This window comes from Podarcis melisellensis (genome assembly GCF_964234715.1).
Source record: "Podarcis melisellensis genome assembly, chromosome: 6".
In the NCBI taxonomy this organism is placed as follows: Eukaryota; Metazoa; Chordata; class Lepidosauria; order Squamata; family Lacertidae; genus Podarcis; species Podarcis melisellensis.
This window is the reverse complement of record NC_138538.1, coordinates 18,183,478-18,199,464: the sequence shown is the minus strand read 5'-3', so window position 1 is coordinate 18,199,464 and position 15,987 is coordinate 18,183,478. Positions and strand designations below refer to the sequence as shown.

Sequence of the window (15,987 nt, the reverse complement as noted above, 5' to 3'; positions counted from 1 at the left end):
GCAATCAGGAAGGGGGGGTACTAATTTACCTGGCTTTGTTTTTATTTCTGGTGTCTCATCATCTTTTTTGCCTGTGGAATCTATATTACACATATACACAAATTATGGGGATTCACCTGTCAACATTGTGTCTACCAAAGCAATTCCTTTTGTGTGGCCCAGCTCCACCCGCAGAAGAGGGTGCAAATTTGCATATGGCAAATGGTATGCAAATCTGTGTCATTTGTGAATGCAGAAAATGCAATCCATGTACAGTGTACTGGGCCCAGAAAAGCCTTTTGGCACTCATTCTACCAGTTAGCTTACCTTACATGAGGGTGGGAACAAGCGGCCCTCTAGATGTTGGACTACAATTCCCATCATCCATCCCTGACCATTGGCTGCGCTGGCTGATGAAATGCCAGCAACAGAGGGAGGAGTCACCTGTAGGCCAGTGCTGCTTTAAGATGGATAGGTAACAAAATGCATCCATTCCCTTCAACTTGCTAGAAGGATAAGGAAGCTGGACCAGCAGAATGAAACTATGGTCAACTGGTAACCTTAATGCTTTAATGAAAGGAACGATGTGATCTTTAGGCCATAAGGGGGATAGTGCCCAATCTTGTTAGTTGTTTGAACACAAAAATAGCATTATAAAGAAAAAAAAACTTATTCCAACCTATGGCTCAGCTCCTGAGTAGCAGTACTGCTGCTTTTCAGAGAGAATGGCCAGGTTTCTTTGAAGAGGAGGGAGCCTGGGAGCTGCTGCTCATCTCCATTTTCTTCACTTCAGAAGCTACACAGGGCTACCTGTCCTTTCCATGTTCTTCTGATCTGAGCTGCTGCCCTTTGGGTGCAGACACTGGTCGCACCCCAAGCTTGGGCCTCCAGAGGGGAAGGGGAAGTGCGCAGGCGTTCTTTATCACATTAAGCATCAGTACTGCAGAGGTGCTCTTTCCACATTTTTGATTCGGCACCTCAGTGGGAAGGAGGGCTGCTTGGAAGGGAAAAAGCAGAGTCCAGCAATCCTCCCGTGCACTTGCTGACTCTGAGTCACCAAGAGAAAACATCAGGAGGAAGCCACTAGATGCTGGTTTCAGTGCTGATGTGCAACAGCCTCCACTGAGCTGTGGCGCGATGCCATTTTGAGGCTGATGAGCCAGGGGTGGGGGTGTTGGCTCTCAAACTGCGTGCCAGAGATGTGCCACTATCAGTTAAACCTCCTCTGCAGCATTTCAGGGAGGCTCTGTGCAATGATGGGAAGTGCAGCCATGCAATGCGAAAGGCAGGTTGCTGTGACGGAGCACCTTTGCCTCACCACGGATGCAAAAACTGGAGATCAGCAAAGAGCTGCAAAGGAACTGCAGTGCTCACCAGCCCTTTTGGCTTTGGTGCCAGCCACTTGCATTCCTGCTCTGCGTTGAAGTTTTCTTGCCAAGCACAAGAAACTAACTATACCAGAAGGCGGCCATCTGAATTCAGGAACGCGCTCAGGCTCTGGAGGTGCAACCAAAAATAGCCAGTGTCTCTGTCAGAAAGGGTCTCACTCTCTGATGCACAAATGAAATAAAGCTACCTGCTGGGCTAGGCACTTAGGTGAGGTCCTTGGTGTCACTTTGCTACAATGGAGATACTTCTCCAGAAGTTAAAACTGTCCCACTCTGGAACCACTGGAGAAGAGGCCATTATCTATTTCCCTTGTAAGGTTGGGAATGTTATTCAAGCAGTCGCCTACCTTGCCACAGCTACGGTTTCCTTACTACAGTGGGAGAGTCAAGTTTGATATCAACCTGTTCCAACTTTATAGCTGAATCAAATGCCTTAAATTCCACTGAGATGTGTAATCATCATGGACCTCTGGCTGTTAGGAGAGTGCTTCTGCATGGCTAAATGGAATCCCCCCCCCCATCATGATAATAAAATATGGATTTTTTTATTATTCTACAGGTCTAGGATTTGTGGTAGTCTCCACCGACCTAGGGTGATGGGAATGGCGAAGTGAAATTCAGAATGAATTGCATTTTAAAAATATGTGATTGGGGGGAAATGCTAAGGGTTCTTGTAGAGGATGCCATCAGTAACTAAAAGTTGAAGAGGAGACAGTAAAGATACAAAGGCCTTGTTGACTATTCATTCCTTTCCCCCTGCCCAGTTTCTGGAGGAGGAGATTAAGAATAGAAGACCCTCCTAATAGGCTTTCACTGACAGCTGGCAGTATAGCAGATTTCACTACCTGGTGCCTCAGTTCTCTTGTCCTCAAGTATCTTGTTAAGCTTCTTTCTTGGACTGAAGTTTCATAAAGTCTGAAAGCTGCAATGCTGAATCTAATTACTAGAAAGTCCAGCAAAACACAATTTGACTTATTTCCAGGTAAACATGCCTAAAAATGTGCTTTCACACTCACATTTGCTATTTGAGCAGTGCACAAGAATTAGGAATCCCCCCATCCTGTCAATCCAGAACCAGCCCCCTTCTAAACAGACTTACCCATCCTTTCAGTTTTATATGTAAATGAAAGCTGAAGAGTTTTGAGTTATTATAGAACAGAACCTTGTTTTTCTTTTCCTTCATAGGCAGATAGTGCTGGGGACAGACAACCGGGGAAGGCTATTGCCTTCATGCCCTGCTTGTGAGCTCAGTATCCGACTGGCCACATTTTTTGGGGGGGGGAAACATTAGGTTATATTAGCCTGGTCTGATGAAGCTTGGCACTGTGACAAGGATGCAGATGCCCCACAGGCCAAGTTCAGAAAGTCATTAATTCCAGAGGGCCAGACTGAAATAAGGATGCATTGACCTGCATCTTCCTGCCATCAGTCAGTCCAGGCCTCACATAGTCCAGTTTGGGTATGGTTTTTTTTGGGGGGGGAGGAATTAAGAGGAATATTTCATTCTGCTTCCAAGTCTGCCGGTGGGGGCATTAGAATCCGAAAAAACCATGTTTGCCAAGCTAATACAAACTCTTCCTGCACCCGCCAGTTCTCTAGCAATCACTTCCAAGTTACTTGCCTAAAAGCCAGAAAGGTCTTTCACTCACAGAAAGATTTCAGTGTTAATTTACTGTTTAAATGCTAGCACAGAATTGGAACAAAGACCCGAGAGATTAAATGTATTGAGTGTGATACATTTACAAAACAAAAGCTTCAAATGGTACAACGTAACTCGATACACCCGCAGATTAAGAGGTAGGGCTGATACAAAGCAAAGGCAGCAAGATTTGAGGTGCTTGGAGGACTTGTCACCAGGATAGGTGCCATCTTCTTCTGCACCAAATCAAACATAAGATTACTTGATTTTCAGTAATTTAACAAAAGTTCAAGAGGTAATTCGGTCACAAAATTGGTTCTTCCCATGACCAGTAAAATCTGCAGGCAACTCAAGCTTAGATCTGTATCAACTTTTGTTTGGATCTCATGCTGCTAACAGGACTAGAGCTTGGGGGGGGGGGGGTTAAAACAATTTTTACCATTAGTTTGTTGCAGCAATTGGAAATATTCAGAATTCCCAAATTTATTTTTGATGCTCAGAAGACCACTTCCATTATGTACAATATACATTTAAATTTGATTTAATCTGTTAGGAGCAATTTAATTAAAATCTAATTCTTTGGCGACCAGCTGAGGGAGAACTAATGTCTTTCTTCTTTTTCAGAAACATGCCACAGCTTCGCAGCACACTTACAGCCTGCCAGAACTCTACAGAACGGAAGATTATTTTCCTATCAAATATATAGGCAGCAAGTACCAGAACCACTAAGGCTGCAGTTAATCGTCTCTAGCATTTGAGAGAACTTGATCTGAACAGCTACAGGGATAGAGTAAAATAGATGTTAGACCAAAGAAGGGAAGAGTGGTAATATTTCTGCCTTTTTATCTTTCCCATGAGGGAGAAACTAATCCCCAGATTTGCTGGTTTCCAAGTATTGATGGTCCTTGCGCTATGACAAAAACGTTATACAGTCTTGTTGCTTTGCTTCCATTTGGCATTTGAGACAGGTTTATGTAAACAAAGCAGGAATAGCACATTTAAGATGTCAAAATTGGATGAAACTTACTTACCTTAAGTACCATGGATTGCAGCAAGAAGCTATTTTCCTACTCTGTGCCTAACTGCTACAATCTTTCATTTATACCAAGGCTGTTGCAGTGTAGAAATCCGATTTTGAAAGTTCCCTAATAAAGTGGCACAATCTTACTTACCTCCCCCCTTCCAAATAGCACATATATTCAAAATTCTTCTGAAATGTAACTAGAATGGTTTAGTTCTGGGAAATGCTTGTTATTGAACCAGAGCATGTTCAAAACAAGCAAATTAAAATACGTAATGCACACTAAAGAGACCATTGCATCCAGTGTCTTGTTTTTGAAGCATGAAACTTTGGTTACAAGCTCAACCACAAAGGTATAAGCGATCAGAAGCAGTACATATACGCCATATGAGGCAGACCCCCCCATATGAAACAGGGTACTGCTCATGTACAGGGCAAGGTGAGGCTGCCTCAGGCAGAATCCACACGACAGCAGATCCCAGTGTAGATCTCTATTCCTGATACAGATCTTCACTCACCCTTCTTCCTGGCAGGCAGGGGAGCAACATTTTGTGGTTTGTCTCAGGTGCCAAGATGTCTTGGGCCAGCTCTCCATTAAATGAGATTTTAAAGCATTTTCTGATCCCTCTATACAAAGTACTTCCCTAAAAGGCATGAAACGAATTAACACTCATTTTAACAAAGGCAGTTGATCAGCACATGGACTTTGTCTATATTCTGCCTCTACTGAAATGAATGGCACTTCCAGGATGCCTAAATTCTGTCATGTAGCTAAAAACAAGCTGTGTATCTGTATTTATACAGTGTATGTACACAACTGTTGCTGCAGATGTTGCGATTACTAGAGCTCATACCTTAGGATCTTCCAGCTCTTTCCACTGGTTTTGCTCACAATAGCAATGGACTGTTTAGAACATTTAAGACATGCACATGCACAACTAATGATGCACATTGACACAACTGTTACTAATTTCTGGAGATGTAGATTTTAGACTGCAGAAGTAAACGACTGTATCCTTTCGAGTGAATTGATCAATACTGAAGGCTATATTAAAAATATATGATCAGACTGCTGCAATCTATTGATTTTCATGAATGCAATATAAAATGAAAGCAATCTTGCTCATCCAAGGTTACCCAAGAGGGCTCACAAAAATGTCTTTAGAATCATGTTGCCTACATCTGACGGAACACCTGGCTTCTTCTTATATTATCATGTGCACAAAATAAAAAACCTAGTGTGAAAACTTATCTTTTTTTTTTACATTGGTGTTGCATTACACACTCACAAATTATGCTACAATTGTGAAGCAGTTATGGCATAAACCAAAAATGAAACACAGAAAAGGAGTAGGTCCTGTTTAAGTAGTTTAGAACCTATGAAATGTTATGCAAGTACATGTGGCAGGTACCTGGAATACATCCTATTAGCATATGGAATGCTGACACATTAGGGAGAACTCTAGCAAAAAGGATTAGGTTTTTTTGTAAAAAGGTTAAGGAGTGAATACAAACAGTACCTGCTTCAAGGGCACCAGTGCAAATATTAGACTTTTATGTTCATGGCAGGCTGTCGCCTGGAATATGCAGATCGGACCTAATTGCTTTGTGGTCGACTCCAAATACCTGATTAACTGACTGCCAGGAACTACCAGCTTGTCTAATACCTGCTTATATCCGTGAACTGGTAGGAAAAAAACTTGCAAATGTGCAGACTAACTTACCCTCCTCTGCAAAAGTAGTCGTCAATATATATCATCAGAACGTTTGTAAGGTTTCTTGTGAGCTTTTGCCTTATGAGTCCACCACTATCAGTTGCCCAGGTTGTATTCTTGCCGCTTCCTGCTAGAACAAGATGCATCCTTGACTCCAGCACATCGCAACACAATGAAGCAAAACTAAGATGTTTAAAAAGCTTCTTTCTGCACAAGTGAGGTCTTAGAAAAAGGGGAAAACATTTACATTTTTCAATAACTGAGAAAATGAGTAAGCTGTGTTACTTGAACAGAATGGTCTCTGTACAAACTGGGATGTTGGAGTATTTTTTTCTATGCCTATCGTTAGGGGAAAATACATATCATTACGTATTCACTCCTAGTATGGAATAAAATGCCCCTGGTATATTACTTTTAACATTTGCTGATAAATGCATGAATTATATTAGAAAGATGTGATATATGAACACTTTCCAAAGTTACAATGTTCACTACTACCTTGATTTATCTTCATGTTGCTCATCTGCCCCATCTTTAAGTATACATTTAACTTCCCCACAGAAAGCAATGGGGCTTTAAAATGCTCAGCTTTAAAATTGGCTGTGCTGCATATTTGCACATCAGTTAACCTATATAGTCTTTTACATCTGTATTTGTCTATTACTTGATTGAGGCTCCATAGGATTCGTTTTCATATAGGCCACCTATTGTGATTTGTATGAGACTGCTCCAGCAGAAATATTTCGTTTTCTCAAGGTATCATCATCCAAGATTGCTTCCTTTCAACAAAAGCCAACATAATGAAGCAGTTTTTTTAGAATGAGGGATGCAGACCTTGTAATAAAGCAAATGTTTACATTAAGCACAATACAGCAATTTATTTAGATGCTTAAATGAATACAAAGGGGAAATAAAGATCACAAATTATCCATACTACAACAATGTGTCATATATTAGATGGTATAAATGAATACAACACCATGTTGGTGTTAACTAAAGATAAAACTAAATATCCAAAAATGCAGCACTCATTTCCGTATGCTGCTTTAACACAGTACACTTTTATACAGATCTAAAAGGTGTCAAAATTAGTAGCTGCAAACTTGTTTCTTGCATGTGATTTTTTTTTTAGCTTAAAAGATTTCAGAAAATGGCTCTGAAATACATAGTCATCAGTTGTAATGTCAAGGATATTCAAGAACAAGAAAATTCTATAATACAATAGAGTCCAGATATACTTTTATGTTGCTGGCCTCTGTTTTGAGATTGTACAAGGTTATGTGCAAAAACTAAGTCTGTCAAAATTCTTACTATAGCAGTTTCAAGCTTTTTGCTAGGTAAACTAGATACAGCATTTATTACACAGCAGGGCAACACTAAAAAAAAGGAAAAAAGAACCAAATCTATGATGGGTACACAAGAACAATAGCATAAGCATCACTTGAATAGGTCTAAAAGACTGTACAAATATACATTTCAACTATTCAGAATGATACATGAAAAAAACAATTTCCCCAGAGTCCTACTATACACATTGAATTGGTAGCTCATGTTGGCCCTAAAACTACCATGTGAAAAAGGGTAATGTTTAAAAAGACATACAGCTGAACATATACAGAGTGAAATATGTTGAAAATGCCAATAAAATAAAACCTTTGCTTTTCTTCAGTGAGCAACTGGGAGCCACCAACATATCCATTTTCACATTAAGTTACTGTGCTCGTCACAGCAGATACTCTCAAGTGAGATTTGCCAACAGCATACTTTGAAATAAGAACTGGAATCGGTGTGGCAGCCTCGCAGCCACTAACCAGGTGACCTTGCATTCAAAAGGCAGTACCAGTTTACAATGAACTTAGCAGTCGTTCTGAAATGAAAATGTTTAGACGGTTGTCAAGTGGAAGATATGGAGTCTCGAGTTTTAACAGCTTATGCTTGCTGACTACTCAGCTCTACCCCAGTTAGGGTGCTGTGCATCGATTCCGTAACCCCATCAGTCACACTGTCAAACTGTTCTCCGTCCTCGCTGTCAATTGTGCTGTTCTGCCACTCCATCTGCTGATTTGACAAGCTCTCTTCGATTTCTGTTGAATTTTTCCACTGTGACTGGTCCTTGGACCAAAACTCGCCCACTTTTCCATAGGAACTATTCTTCCACTTTGACTGTTCTTCGTCACTCTCGGAGGCAGCACCTTTAGTTTCTGCAACTGGTTTACTATTAGTAGCATCTTCACTTTGGGATGATTCATCCGTCCACGTTTCTGGTTTCACTTCAGATGTATTATCTTCAAAGTCAGACACTTGCTGAGAACCAGGGACGCTTTCAGACGGCGATGCTTCTACTTTCCATTCAATGGGATCATCTTGATCTTCTTGGTCACCTTCACTGTCTGAACCTTCGGCTACCAGCTTTGTTGGTTCTTCTGCGGAGCTACTCTCCTTGTATTTTGGGTCTCCATCCTCCTTTTGGTCTATTTTTTCCGGAGACTCCAAAGTGGCTTCTTCAGTTGTCTCCTTAGATATGCTTTCATCCGGTGTCTCATTTATACTATTAATAGATGTTTTGCGACCAGAGTTAGACACAGATTCTGCAAATGGACTATTGCTTTCGTTGAACTCCTGTTCTATGTTCTCAAAACTGTCTGAGGAACTTTCATTATCTTTCTCTAGGTTTATCTTTTTATCAACAGTTTTGCTAGGGTTGACTCTGGAATTCTCTTCGTCGTGGTTCTCAAACAACCACTCGGCATCAAAATCCATTTCGTGTTTAACCTTGTTCAGTTCTTTCATGTTGAAACCTAGCAAGACACCCAGTTTATACCTTTCACAATCTCTAACGCATTTCTTTCTTTTGTTGCTGAAGTGTGAAGCAATGTCGGATTTCCAAAGCCAGAGACTGGCAGCTAACTTCTCAATCTCCCTCCGACTGGGATACGGTTGCTTATTGAAATACTTGGTGAGAAATGTTTTCCTAGCTTCGTAAGAATCATCTTCATGACCCTTGGGATCTAAAGCCAGCACTACAGGTTCTTCAGGCTTCTCCTCAAAGACGGAAGGGGAATCGTCGTCATCCATTTTTCTTTTCTTCAGCAGAGAGAATTCCATGTGTTCATAAGTACGTTTCACAGGTCCTGCACCTGGAGACTGGTTTAGTCGGGAGGGAACATTACCTTTGTCTTGACCGTTCTGAGTCTTCCCCACACCCCTGCAGTGGACAAGATGCAGGGTTATAGTTGAGGCAGTCATGTTACTCGTGTAGACTCCAAGGCAATGAATACATTTATATGTAAGCTTTTTCTCTACCGGATGAACTGTTTGAATAACTTGATGTCTCTCCCTTAAGTGATGTGCCAGTGCATCAGAAATGGGTCCTTTCAGGATTGAAAAGCACAAAGGGCAAAGGGTTTTCCCCACATCTTTTTTGTAGGGGACTGCTGCTTGAGGAGAACTTTTTACAGGTACATCTGTCTTCTCCTGAATTTTTGGCTGTGGTTTTGGAGGAACTGGAGCGGTATTTTGAGCATGGTAAGCGACGGATTCGGCAGGGGCATCTCTCAAGTTGTAGGTAGTTACAAGTAAGTGTATATTGGTGTGGCTACCCTGCTGCAACGTCAAATCAAACGTTAACGTGGAATCAGTTTTGGGCCCCATTTCTTCATCAACATGAACCATTCGCATGTGAGCAGCCATCTTCTCAACATCATTGAACGTTGAGCGGCAGTAGGGACAAGACAGACCATGGATTAACATGTGGTTGAGCAGCGTGTCAGTTGGCAAGTAGCGATTACAGTATAAACATTTGCTAGTAAAATTATGTATTTTCATGATGTAGTTAGCAACTGCGGGCACCTTTTCAGCCTTGTGCTCTTTCTCAAAATGAACACTGTACACGTTTTCAGGGAAGAGCTCATTGCAGATTGTACAAATCTTCCATTTCTGAGTTGATGAAGTATTGGCGGAAGTGGTACATATAGGGCCAACAGCAAGAGGCTTGGGTGTGGACTGGGTTAATATTCTGGATGCTGCCTGAGACTGACCTAATGATGTTGATTTCAGTGAGCCTGATGAAAGTGAAGATGAGTTGGCAGACGAAAGAGAGTACCTTGCTGTAGCCTGCGATCTCGGTTCCCCTCCAAGAGGGTAAGGTCGCCCATTTCCACTTGGGGAATACTGCTTCATTGATTGAGACTGCTGGGAAAGGGAAACTGGAGAACTACCTGTTAAACTTAGCCTTCCTCCCGTGTGACCAACGTAACTTGGCGGTACCGATTTCACACCATAGTTGTTCGGTTGCAAATGGACGTTGGACATCATATTTACTCCTCCAGAATTCAACGTAGGCTTTGGTATATTCAGTCGGTTCATCATTTGCTGTGATGGAAGAGACCGGACATTTCCAGGGGACAGGGCACCCATCCTCTGAGGAAGTCCCATAGGCTTTTTATCCTGTGGTTTTGGAGCAATTAGCATTAAAGGTTTGGATCTTGGAACTACCACATTTGTATGCCCTATCATTGCTGTCACTTGGTATCCTATACGCTCGTGGTCTTCAATAACATGCTGTACTAAAGCTTCATACGACTTCGGCATAAAAAGGCAGCGTTTGCAGTGAATCATGCCCTCTTCTCGGGAACTTAAGGGTACAATCCCATTGAGTGACTTCTCACTTCCCTTTGCTATATAAGGTGCAGCAACATGCTGAAAATGTTCCCTGTAAATGTGCTTTCTAACTATTTCGTAGAGAGGATCTCGGTAAGTGCACTTCTTACAGTAATAAACAGCTTGTTCTACACTGTCAGCCTGCTTAGGTTTAAGGCTATCATGCTTGTTTTTATCTTTAAAAGTGCTGATGCCTCCACTTGGTGTATTGGCATTTGGAGCATGAAATATTTTAATATGCGTTTCCAAAGTCTTTTTGTCTGCATTGAAAGTACAGTAGGGACAATTGAGAAGGATCCTGTTTTCAAAGTCTTCACTGTGAACATTCCGGAAGTGACTTTTGTAGGCAGAAAAGAACTTTGAGGAAAATGGACATGCACTGCAGCAAAAGGGTTTTGTCCGATAGTCCTTAAAAACAAAACAAAAAAGAAAAACTTAAGTATCAGAAAAACGGCATTTGATTTGCATTCCCTTTCCTAATCCTTCTGACTCAATGGATCACAGCCTCAAGGCAAACTTATGGAACTATCATCCATTTAACATTCTTTTTTTTTTAAGCTGGCAAAAATCAGACAATTCATAGAAAGTCTTTAAGAAAGACTAGTCCGAGACCACAGAAATACATCTTCCTTATTTTTGATCATTCAGCCCCTGCAAGCATTACAAACCAAGACAGCTGCCTGTTTAAGATGTAATAGGAAGCCCTGGGTTGTATTAATGAACCTAAGTTAGCCTTGTCCATTAACTTCAATGGGTTTACTCTGAGTAGGGTTAGCATATGCTAAAAACCATGGTTTTCCATTAAGAGAACGAGCTGCAGTGACCTTTGTGCTGCAGGCTTCATCCACCCTTCTGCAACTTTGTGCCTGAGGAGACTGAAAGCTTCACAGAGCCACACCACTTTCAAGCTAAGGGTTTTAAATTGTGTAAGGAGCCTCCAGAAGTAAAGGAGGCTCCCTTGTTTCAGAACCTGATCCTCCCAACCTGTGGAAGACTTGAAAAAAAGTTATGCTTCAGAGGAAGTAGGGCTTGTAAGGGTGCTCTTATTCTCTCTCACATAAGTGTTAGCATGCACAGCAGTAAAAACACCCACCAGGACATGGCATCTATTGAGCTCAACAACGAAAGCAGCTTTCCATTTCCTCTTCTCATGTACAGAGAAGTAATGGGAGAGCACAGAAACCTAAGCTGTGCCACCACATGTTCTCATAACATGAAAGCGCAGTTTCCCACTATATCTGAACCAGTCCAGTGATTCATCAGCGTATACCAGATTCTCAAGCAATGATAAACTACTTAGGTAAATATAAAGGTACCCCTGCCCGTTCGGGCCAGTCTTGCCAGACTCTAGGGTTGTGCGCTCATCTCTATAGGCCGGGAGCCAGCGCTGTCCGCGGACACTTCTGGGTCACGTGGCAGCGTGACAAGCTGCATCTGGGGAGCCAGCGCAGCACACGGAACGCAGTTTACCTTCCCGCTGGTAAGCAGTCCCTATTTATCTACTTGCACCCGGAGGTGCTTTTGAACTGCTAGGTTGGCAGGCGCTGGGATCGAACGACGGGAGCGCACCCCGCCGCAGGGATTCGAACCGCCGACCGTGCGATCGGCAAGCCCTAGGCGCATACTTAAGCATGCACAAATTCTTTTTAGAATCTCTGTATTGGTACAACATCTAATTATGGCTTTATCAAAGTTTCCAAACTTTCAATCTGATACACTCTGTAACTAGATAAACTCAGATTTCTCCGGTAAATATATCCTGACACTTCGGACATCAAACCATGGTTTGTGCTAAATTTAGTGTGTAACTCAAATCACTATTTTGAGATTCCAAACACACAACAGCCAAACCATAATTCAAGGCTGCTAGACGGCTTTCATTTTCTGCCCTCTTAGTTTCATAAATCACAGATTCACTCCTCTCTATTGTGCAGCAGCTTCTGCAAGGAAAACAAAAGGCCATAACTATGGTCTGTCAATTCATTAATCATGCTAAACCATAGTTTATGCTTTGCAAACTAAATTATGGCTTACCAGCTCTAGTTTGTTGGCCTATTACAGTGAGGGGGGAAAGTATTTGATCCCCTGGTAAATTTGCCCATTTGCCCTCTGACAAAGAAATGACCAGTCCATAATTTTAATGGTAGGTTTATTGTAGCTGTGAGAGACAGAATAACAACAGGAAAACCCTCAGAAACCCAGAAGACAAAAGTCAGAGATTGATGTGCATTATAATGAGTGAAATAAGTATTAGATCCCTTTGCAAAAGATGACTTAGTACTTGGTGGCAAAACCCTTGTTGATGTTTCTTGTAGGTGGCCACCAGGTTTCCACACATCTCAGGAGGTATTTTGTCCCACTCCTCTTTGCAGATCCTCTCCAAAAGTCAGTAAGATTTCAAGGCTACTCGAACCTTCAGCTCCCTCCACAGATTTTCAATGGGATTAAGGTCTGGAGACCGGCTAGGCCACTCCATAAACTTAATGTGCTTCTTCCTGAGCCACTCCTTTGTTGCCTTGGCTGTGTGTTTTTGGTCATTGTCATGCTGGAATATTCATCCTCGACCCATTTCCAATGACCTGGCTGAGGGAAGGAGGTGCTCCCCCAAGATTTGATGACAATGGTCCATCGTCAATGGTCCATCCCGTCCATCGTCCCTTCGATGTGGTGAAGGTGTCCTGTCCCCTTAGCAGAAAAACACCCCCCAAAGCATATTATGTCCCCCCCCCTCCATGTCTGACAGTGGGAATGGTGTTCTTGGGGTCATAGGCAGCATTCCTCCTCCTCCAAACACGAGTTGAGTTGATGACAAAGAGCTTGATTTTGGTCTCATCTGACCACAACACTTTCACCCACTTCTCCTCTGGGTCATTCACATGTGCATTGGCAAACTGCAGACAGGCCTGTACAAGTGCTGTCTTGAGCAAGGGGACCTGGTGGGCTCTGCAAGATCTCTGTCCTTCATGGCATAGTGTGTTACCAACTGTTTTCATTGTGACTATGGCAGGGTTACCTGACATCCCCAGTTCCCAGGTACAGTCCCCAGATTTGCAAATGTTTTCCTGGACCAATTCCACCCCCAGAATGTCCCCGGATTTCCCCAGGAAACAACGACGCCAACAGGAGCAGCCGGAATCAACTCAATAGTTTGGAGAGAAGCGTTGTGATTGCAAAGCACAGGCACACGCGCGAGAGAGGAAAAATTGGAAAGAAAAGCCCCCTTTCTCTCCGTTGGCCTTATTTACATCTCCCTGGATGGCATCCTGGCCTCTGGCAGGATCCAGTTCCAACCCTTCTTCAAGCTTTGCTTCCCCCCACCCTCCTTGCTTCTCCCCTGTCCTTGACGCTGCGGCCCCGTGAATGGAGATCAAGAGCAAAGCTGGTCGCACTCAAAGCAATGGGGAGAGAAAGAAAGAGAAACAGAGAAGGAACGGAGGGTGGGGGGCAAGTGAAATTGTCCTTAAAAGAAAAAAATAAATTCCAGTGAATTGTATTGCCAGCTCCCTTTCGTCCATGTACCTCTCTCTGTGTGTGTGACTGGGGATTGCGAAGTCCTGACACAGACTCTCCACTAGTTCTGAATTGGAGCCACCTCCAATCTCCACTCCCTTTTTCTCTCTCATCTACCCACCCCTGGGCTCAGCTAATCGTTTAAACATATTATGTAGAGGAGTGGCAGCAGCCAAAAACAAAAAGGGGCGGGGTGCACACATATATTCTCTTCTTCACCATCCCACTACTTCTGCCTCCTCACCGCCACCACCCACTCACCCAAGCTAGTGGGAGGGGAGGGGGGCTTCTGGCAAATAAAAGAAGATTAGAGACTTGCCAATCAGAAGGTCGGCGGTTCGAGCCCCTGTGACAGGGTGAGCTCCTGTTGCTCGGTCCCTGCTCCTGCCAACCTAGCAGTACGAAAGCACCTCAAAGTGCAAGTAGATAAATAGGGACCACCCTGGTGGGAAGGTAAACGGCGTTTACGTGTGCTGCTCTGGTTCGCCAGAAGCAGCTTGGTCATGCTGGCCACACGACCTGGAAGCTGTATGCTGGCGCCATCGGCCAATAAAGCGAGATGAGCGCTGCAACTCCAGAGTCGGCCACGACTGGACCTAATGGTCAGGGGTCCCTTTACCTTTACCTAGGTACTAAACGTGAAGGAGATAATGTAAAGGCTCGATCTGCCACCACTGGCCATTTTCCACTCCATTTGAGCTGCTTGCGGCTGCATGGCTTTGGGGAGGGCAGGAGGAGGGATGGGGGGGAGGTGGGTTGGGGAGAGAAAGAGAAATAAGTGGTGCGGGGTAGGTGTGTTTGTGCCAAAGCTTTGGGCTCGATCTGGCGGCAGCAGGCAGCACTGGATCACTTCAGCCGACAGTGGCTGGGAGCTTTGGGGCAGCCCCGCAGCAGGCTCGGCTGCATCTCGGGGTCCCCACTGGGGGCCGTCTGCCCACTCACAGAGAGGACCTCCTTGCCAGCTCAGTTTTAAAGCAAACTTTGATCTGTGGTGTTGACTTTTTTCCTTAATTTTTTAAAATATATTTTTTTCTTTTTTACAAAAATATATTAATTATATTATATTAATTATATTATATAAATTTATCTGCGTCCCCAGATTTATTGGAAAAAATCTGATAACCTTAGACTATGGTCCCAGCTGCCCTGAGATAATTGACAAGTTCCCCCCCGTGTAGTTCTGGGCTGCTTCATCACCTTGCTCATGATCATTTCAACTCCACGAGGTGAGATCTTGCATGGAGCCCCAGACCGAGGGAGGTTGTCGGTTATTTTGTGTTTCTTCCATTTGCGAATGATTGCACCAACTGTTGTCACCTTCTCACCAAGCTGCTTGGCAATAGTCTTGTAGCCCAGTCCAGCCTTGTGCAGGTCTACAATCTTGTCCCTGACATCCTTGGACAGCTCTTTGGTCTTGGTCATGGTGGCTACTTTGGAATCTGCTGGATTGATTGCTTCTGTCGACAGGTCTCTTTTGTACAGGTACTGTAACGAGGTGGGATTACAGGTAAGACCTCTCCCTTACAGCAGGTGCTTCTACTCTCAGCTCGTTACATACAGTGAAGATACCAGGGAGCCTGACATCTGGCTGGTTGATAGGGGATCAAATACTTATTTCACTCATTATAATGCACATCAATCTCTGACTTTTGTCTTCTGGGTTTCTGGGGGTTTTCCTGCTGTTATTCTGTCTCTCACAGCTACAATAAACCTACCATTAAAATTATGGACTGGTCATTTCTTCGTCAGAGGGCAAACGGGAAAATTTAGCAGGGGATCAAATACTTTCCCCCCTCACTGCATACACTATGCTTTGTCAATTCAGACCCACCAAACCATTGTTAAGCTTGTTTAACGATGTTTTGGTAGTATATCAGAGTTGAACTACCTGCTGTCAGTTCTTTCTCAATTCTGCTTATCTTAAAAGGGGCACCAAATTTGCTAGTTAAGTTTAAATTTCTTCAATATGTTGAACTACTAGTGGTAATATCCAACTAAGTCATATTCAGGAGTACACTCACTGCCAAACTCAAGTCCAAGATCAGTCCTGAGACACCACTCAGCAACTGCAGTTTC

The 15,987-nt window shown here is 43.2% G+C and overlaps 2 protein-coding genes across 9 annotated transcripts in view; one reads left to right on the top strand and one right to left on the bottom strand.

The window, feature by feature from the left end:
- Positions 1 to 5,274, top strand: part of BCAS4 (breast carcinoma amplified sequence 4) — a 51,034-nt gene extending 45,760 nt beyond the window's left edge. The window contains exon 5 of the mRNA XM_081917380.1: positions 3,631 to 5,274. Within this exon, the coding sequence (XP_081773506.1) occupies positions 3,631 to 3,712 (82 nt within the window). The 3' untranslated portion in view covers positions 3,713 to 5,274. The remainder of the gene's footprint in view (positions 1 to 3,630) is intronic.
- A 1,320-nt stretch (positions 5,275 to 6,594) lies between these two features.
- ADNP (activity dependent neuroprotector homeobox) overlaps positions 6,595 to 15,987 on the bottom strand; it is a 44,215-nt gene continuing 34,822 nt past the window's right edge. For 7 of the 8 annotated variants that reach the window (XM_081916672.1, XM_081916673.1, XM_081916670.1 and 4 more), the window contains 2 exons: positions 15,109 to 15,396; positions 6,595 to 10,809 (listed from right to left, as the gene is read on the bottom strand). In XM_081916672.1, the coding sequence (XP_081772798.1) occupies positions 7,672 to 10,809; positions 15,109 to 15,396 (3,426 nt within the window). In that variant the 3' untranslated portion in view covers positions 6,595 to 7,671. The remainder of the gene's footprint in view (positions 10,810 to 15,108; positions 15,397 to 15,987) is intronic. The other variant, XM_081916677.1, reaches the window with a different exon arrangement.